At 33.9% G+C, this 7,500-nt stretch overlaps 1 protein-coding gene across 2 annotated transcripts in view; it reads left to right on the top strand.

Annotated features, from left to right (window-relative positions):
* LOC144970160 (solute carrier family 12 member 4-like) overlaps positions 1 to 7,500 on the top strand; it is a 44,634-nt gene that overhangs the window by 32,779 nt on the left and 4,355 nt on the right. For both annotated transcript variants that reach the window (XM_078909509.1, XM_078909508.1), the window contains exons 18-23: positions 1 to 46; positions 2,917 to 3,030; positions 3,240 to 3,329; positions 4,676 to 4,767; positions 5,057 to 5,149; positions 7,477 to 7,500. The exon at positions 1 to 46 is cut by the window's left edge and continues 61 nt beyond it; the exon at positions 7,477 to 7,500 is cut by the window's right edge and continues 95 nt beyond it. In XM_078909509.1, the coding sequence (XP_078765635.1) occupies positions 1 to 46; positions 2,917 to 3,030; positions 3,240 to 3,329; positions 4,676 to 4,767; positions 5,057 to 5,149; positions 7,477 to 7,500 (459 nt within the window). The remainder of the gene's footprint in view (positions 47 to 2,916; positions 3,031 to 3,239; positions 3,330 to 4,675; positions 4,768 to 5,056; positions 5,150 to 7,476) is intronic.

Genomic DNA, 7,500 nt, shown 5'->3' on the forward strand with positions numbered 1-7,500 from the left:
GACTGGATCAACAGAAGAAACATTTTTGCCTATGGCATTTTTCTGGGTAAGCATTAGACCACCATACTGATTCAATTTCAATGAATGGCACGAAAATGCATGGATCACAGTTTCAACCTTTTGAAATACCGACCTATGTTTAATGGTCCATTCTTGAATTTATTATTAAAATATTATGCTCAATAAGTAAAGATAAAACGATGCGGCAGATCGATGTACAAATTACCTCTACCTAGAAAAAAAGCAAGGCCACCCCCCCAACAACAAAACAAAAGAAAAAAACCCACAAAAAACCCCAACAAAGACTAAAATTAAAACAAAACAAAACAAAGCAGAATAAACAAAACAACAAAATATATAATGAAAATTAAACCCATAAAACTGCTAGAATCGCTCTAACTGTACCCTTAGATATCAGGTTACAAAAAGGACCCTTGGATATCAGGTTACATACTGTACCTTTAGATATCAGGTTACATACTGTACCCTTAGATATCAGGTTACATATTGTACCCTTAGATATCAGGTTACATACTGTACCCTTAGATATCAGGTTACATACTGTACCCTTAGATATCAGGTTATTACTAGTACCCTTAGATATCAGGTTACATATTGTACCCTTAGATATCATGTTACATACTGTACCCTTAGATATCAGGTTACATACTGTACCCTTAGATATCAGGTTACATACTGTACCCTTAGAAATCAGGTTACATACTGTAGCCTTAGATATCAGGTTATATACTGTACCCTTAGATATCAGGTTATATACTGTGCCCTTATATATCAGGTTACATATTGTACCCTTAGATATCAGGTTATATATTGTACCCTTAGATATCAGGTTACATAGTGTACCCTTAGATATCAGGTTACATACTGTACCCTTAGATATCAGGTTACATATTGTACCCTTAGATATCAGGTTACATACTGTACCCTTAGATATCAGGTTACATACTGTACCCTTAGATATCAGGTTACATACTGTACCCTTAGATATCAGGTTACATACTGTACCCTTAGATATCAGGTTACATACTGTACCCTTAGATATCAGGTTACATACTGTGCCCTTAGATATCATGTTATATATTGTACCCTTAGATATCAGGTTACATATGTACCCTTAGATATCAGGTTACATATTGTACCCTTAGATATCAGGTTACATACTGTACCCTTAGATATCAGGTTACATACTGTACCCTTAGATATCAGGTTACATACTGTACCCTTAGATATCAGGTTACATATGTACCCTTAGATATCAGGTTACATATTGTACCCTTAGATATCAGGTTACATACTGTACCCTTAGATATCAGGTTACATACTGTACCCTTAGATATCAGGTTACATACTGTACCCTTAGATATCAGGTTACATATTGTACCCTTAGATATCAGGTTATATATTGTACCCTTAGATATCAGGTTACATACTGTACCCTTAGATATCAGGTTACATTTTAATTCAACATGATATTTATCAACTTTTTTTTTTATCTTACATTAAGTTAGTTTTTTGATTATTAAGCTAATTTTTGTTTAACAGAGGCTCAAACAGTGTTTACTTATTTTTAGAACACTACATCTCTCTCTTATTCTTGGGTGTTAATTTATTTTGGGGCCCAACTGACTTTACAAGGTCAAAAGTACATTTGTGCTAAAATCTTGCTCCATAGACAGTCCATCCAATGAAATTCATTAGGTCATTTACATCGCATGAAGATTGTCCTGTTACAGGTTGTCTGCGCAGATTCTGGATAGCATCTTTTCATTATTTAAGCAGTTTTTATGCAATCAACACGTATGCTAACACTGATTGAAGCCAAAGCTTTGAAGTCTTTTGTAGATATTTGCTGGTGTTTCTTCCTTCAAACTCGGAAATATTATCTTAACTTTTTCTTTTTGACAAACTTCCATTAAGGTAGCCATTTTGAAACGACGTTACCAACCCTTACAAAAAAAAAAAAAAATTCATAAAAAGCCTTTCCGTTGTAAGGATGTTTGCAATTGTGCGTCTTCCAAACTTCTTCAAATTGGATGCAAAAAAACATAGCCATACTTTTAATCCTTTTTTTTAAACTCCCTTTTATGATATTGCTTCAAACAACAAAGAAGCAAATGATTGGCTTAAAGATAGCCCAGCCATCCTTTTGATAGTAAAGTGGATAAAACCTTATCAGTACAAAATGTCTCGTGTGAGGGTGTGGTAGAAAACACTCATCAACATTTCATTTATTTTGCTAATCACGCGATCTGTACTTTCATGTCTGACTTTTCCTTTCAATCTAGAGTAAGATTGTTTGTTGAATTATGTGATTGTCTCAACCACTAAGAGACAGAGCTTCTTAGTAATATGCTGTTGCCTATTCATTTGTATGATGTCATATGTATCACAGCTTTTTCATAAAGTAACAAGCAATTATCGATGCTTTGTTTCAATATAGGCTATATATCGTTAATGTCAATGGAGAACAAAAAGTGATCATTTACAATGGAAAATTAAATCTTTTAAAGCAAAACCAAGTATTTTTTATATATCCTTAAGGGATTTTTATTTTTGATGTTTTTATTCTATGTAGAAACCATGAGGTCTGTGGCTCTTTGTATTAAATGTAAAACAAAACCAAGTATTATCGGTACATCCTCAATGGAATTTTTTTGGTTAATATTTTTATTCTATGTAGAAATCATGAGGTTAGTGGCTCTTTGTATTAAATGTAAAACAAAACCAAGTATTATTGGTACATATTTATGGGAATTTTTGTTTTTAATATTTTTATTCTATGTAGAAACCATGAGGTATGTGGCTGTGACTCTTTGTATTAGATTTAAAGCAAAGCGTTTTGGTACATCCTTAAAGGATTAAAATAAATTTTGTTGACATTTTTATTCTATTTAGACACCATGAGGACTGTGGCTCTTTGTAAACATGCATCCATTGTCATGAAATCAGATAACTTTCCAAAGCCGAGGGACAGAATCCAAGGTACCATTGATGTTTGGTGGGTTGTCAGTATCCTTTTGGTATCAGTACTATATCGTCTTTCGTCTCTTTGGCTCAGAGGAATAACTGTGGCCTTTATTTTTTTTCTTCCATCTTTTTTGACATTATTTCATGGACATGCTTCTCATATTTTATCTTTGAAATTATTTTTTAATTAAATGTCTTCTTTGAGACTGTCATTTATCTCTTAGTGGGCTTTTTATCCTTAACTTGAATAGATGACGGGGGTATGCTTCTGTTGTTGGCACATTTACTCAAGAGGACCAAGACCTGGAGTCGTTGTCAGGTCAGGGTTTTTTCTGTTGCAGGTAAAGTTTTACTGGTCTAACCTTATTTTTTGTTATGACTCATTATGTTAAAAACGTTGATTGAAACTTTCAGGTATAACGATAAAAAAAAGGGGAAAACCCCCAAACAAAATGTTCAATACTGACAATTGTGTTGCTGTGGTACATTGGAAGTGCCTTGCCCCATTGGGCAAATTTTATAGGGTTACCCATAGAAATGCGTAATTTATATGACTGTTTTTGTGAAACATGTAAACAATTAAATGAAGGTTTTTCAAATGGCCCGAGAACCTCAATTTTGTTGGCTCACAAAAGTTTTTTTTTTTCATTAAATTTCTAATTTCTTCCAGAGGAATTCTCCCCTTTTTAATCACCTTTGATCTAAAGAACCCCTATAACACTCTTGCCCCCTTTGAGGGTTGAATAGTTTGAAATTATATTTCATGTGATATTTTCACAGCACTTCATCATCATCATCATCATCATCATCATCATCATCATCATCATCATCATCATCATCATCTCTTCCTATTCCTCCTCCTCCTCCTCCTCCTCAAGCTTTTTCTTCTTTTTCTAGTACTAGTTCTTCTTCTTCTTCTTCTTCTTCTTCTTCTTCTTCTTCTTCTTCTTCTTCTTCTTCTTCTTCTTCTTCTTCTTCTTCTTCTTCCTCTTCTTCTTCTTTATCTCAACTGTGTCTGACTTTTTCCTATCCCATTTTCTTCCTTTCTACTGGCGCTGATATAACCTAAATGTGTTGCAAGCGCCGTAAAACTATTAAAAACAAACAACATAAATGTCTATTTAGAGATGCTAGAATTTTATGTTGCATCCCATTTTCATGAATATCAGCCATATATAATATTTCAGTAAGACATTGTTTCTCCATATTGGAGACGAGCCATTCTCAAATTTCTAAATGACTTGTTTTCAGACAGACGGATTGGGAGATATGGACTCGATTGCCAGGCCGCCTGGGTCATCGGACATTTTTTTTGTATGACATTGTTTATTTAGCTCCCATATCAGCTGTTGGCAAGCTTAACAAGAGATAAAGAAGTGTTATTGAATCCATCATGCCACAGAAGCCACAAAACACTCGGAAAAAACTCGAAAATAGGTCGAATTTGCTTATAGGTAGCTATGGCAACAGTACTGAGGCACTTTGAGTAAAAGATAATAAATACTAAACAAAATGTAAAGATTTATATATTCATAAGTCCATGTTTAAAGTATGTTGGTTGTCACGTTTTTCTGTTAAAGATGTTATTAAAGAGGGAAAGACTACATGGACACCCTGTATATTGACAATGATTCATCACAATTTAAATAAGTCCTGTCTTTAAACCAAGCTCTCTTATAATCAACAGAAGAAAAAGATAACACCATTCAGATTGAGAAAGATTTAAAGAAATACTTGTATGAATTGCGCATGGATTGTCAAGTCGAAGTTGTCGAGATGGTAAGGTGGTATTGTATTATTATTATTATTATTATTATTATTATTATTATTATTATTATTATTATTATTATTATTATTATTATTATTATTATTATTATTATTATTATTATTATTATCATTATTATTATTATTATAATCATTCTTCTTCTTCTTCTTCTTCTTCTTCTTCTTATTATTATTATAATAAATAATAATAATAATAATTATTATCATCATCATTATTATAATTATGATTATTTTTATTGTTAATATTATCATTCTTCGTCAATGTTTAACTATTTCTTTCCAGCGATCTTGCGATATTACTGCATATGTTTATGAAAGGACCCTAAAGCTGGAGGAAAGGATAAGAATGATGGCTAATTTGGCAAAAGACAAGTGGGCAAGTTATTTCACATCATTCATGTATCTGAGACTTAAAATCTCCTTTATCCATCTATCATTATTACTATTAAACAATCAACTTGAACATTTGTTTTTTCCTTCTTTTCAAATTATGATGTTAAAATCTTTATTTTAAATCTTTCTTACTCTCTAATCCGCAGCATTATTCACACCTATAACTCGCCTCTCAGCTGACACTATTTCTAGACTATTAGTCATTGTAGGTGAAAGCAACTGAATTTAGTTTGGAAGGGGGGTTGGGGTGGGGGGGGGGGGGGGGGTGTAACTGAAAGGTTTAAGTGGCTGATAGGTAAAAGTATAATTTTGTTTATCATTAAGTGAATAACAATTTCTCGACTGCATTTTTAACAGCAGGAAAGTCAAACTGTTTTCGTATTTATTTTAATGTCGTTTGTAAAATTAAAGTTAGGACGCCATTCCTCATCCCCCCCCCCCACCCCCACCCCTAAATTGGTTTTAGTTATCAATGATTTCTCTAGTGTAATACAATGACATCAGAGATATAGTGCAACACAACATGTGTATGTCCTTCTATGATGTCATAGTTGTCAATGATTTTTCAAGTTCATTACACTGGAATCAGAGATACAGTGCAAACAACTTGTGTCATCACTCTTTGATAATCTAAATGAATGACTCTCCTCTACACAGACAAGAGGATGATAAGGTCTCTTGTATAGGAGTATGAAACATATTATGTTTCTTAAATGCACTAACAACACACGTGATTTTTATTACGAACAATGAGATGCTAGCCTGTAAACCTAATTTTAATTCAAATAGTCCCCATTGCAATATTTTTATATACAGTGTAGCAAATAAATCTCAATCAGTAAACTCTCAAAATCAAGGAAATTTTGAAGACGTCTCAATTCCCCTTTTTAATCCCTCAATTTTCATAGTATCGGTAACTTGTGAATCTCGAACACTTTCTGAGGCCAGCACGGAAATGTTGAATAAACTGGACTTTCACTTTTGTGTTTTGTTGATAATGTTCTTTTACCTTGTGTTTATTTTGAATGGAAGCAAAAGCTATCATCACTCTCTATGTGCCGTTAGGTGAGTCAATGTAACGCATGCATTTATCTGGAGAGAGAGAGAGAGAGTGAGAGAGAGAGAAAGAGAGAGAGAGAGAGAGAGAGAGAGAGAGAGAGAGAGAGAGAGAGAGAGAGAGAGAGAGAGAGAGAGAGAGACAGAGAGAGAGAGAGAATGTTTGTGTGTGTAGAAGAGGGAGGGGGGGGGGATGTTGAAACACGTTTGACCAGTGTATTACGCACATAATGCATCACTTTATAATTCTAAAGTGTCCCAGTATCCATGGAAGACAAGTGGGGCAGTGATGCCTGAGGCTGTTACTGTTATATTAAAATCAAACTATAAATGGGGATGGGGTTGGAGGCGGGGCGCAATGGAGATAAGTGAGGATTGATAGCATTTAGGTGGTACCGAATTCATATGTAAAGCCTTTGTTTACCTACTGAGTATATTATCAACAAAACAATGTGCTGGCTTTGTCTTCTTACTATAGACACGCTTATTGGAACCTTAACAAACCTTTAAATAAGACAAGATGCACTAAACACCACATCATCTCATTATATTGAGACCTTACCAAAACCACTCATGTTTACCTTCCTCACATTTTTCTTCATTCTTTGTAAAAGACTCAACACGGAAATCTCGAAAACATGGAAACTTCGAACAAAAAGGCCTTGACCCTACTCTTTCGAGATTTCCATGCTGCACTGTATTTGTTAAAAAAATGATGGGTTGATAGTAACTGATGGGTTACTAGAAGACATTTTATGTAATAGAGTGGCGGATTGTTACACAAAGTTGGCTATCATTAGGTCGGTTATTGGGCAGTGACCACAGTATTAAATACAAACTTTAAACTTCAGTGCTTTGTTCTTAGATGATGCCAAATATAAGAAACTCATTAGTGAATAAAGCCTTATTACTCAATCACTTGAGCACGATTATTATTGATTATTCATATAAATAAGGAACTGTTTAGTTTGTGTTGAAATTTATCAGTACAAGCTCTTCTGCTAGTATTGGCAAAACTAGAATAAATTTTTTTGGTGCAAAAATTTATTTATGTGGCATTTCTGAAACAGAATTTTTCAGACAACTTCCGCAGTGTGTGTATGTGGAAGTGTGTGTGTAGGTGTGCGTGTGTGCGTGCATGTGTTTGAGTGAGAGCGTGTGTGTTTGTGTGTGTCTGTGTGTGTGAGAGAGAGAAAGTGACAGAGAGAGGTCATGCTCCAGAAAATATGTACAATTATATTTTGTATTTTCCAGGCTAAAGAACCTCAGAGTGTTTTA

Source organism: Berghia stephanieae, chromosome 4 (assembly GCF_034508935.2).
Source record: "Berghia stephanieae isolate SIO BIC M18660-M18661 chromosome 4, UCSD_Bste_1.3, whole genome shotgun sequence".
NCBI classification, from domain to species: domain Eukaryota; kingdom Metazoa; phylum Mollusca; class Gastropoda; order Nudibranchia; family Aeolidiidae; genus Berghia; species Berghia stephanieae.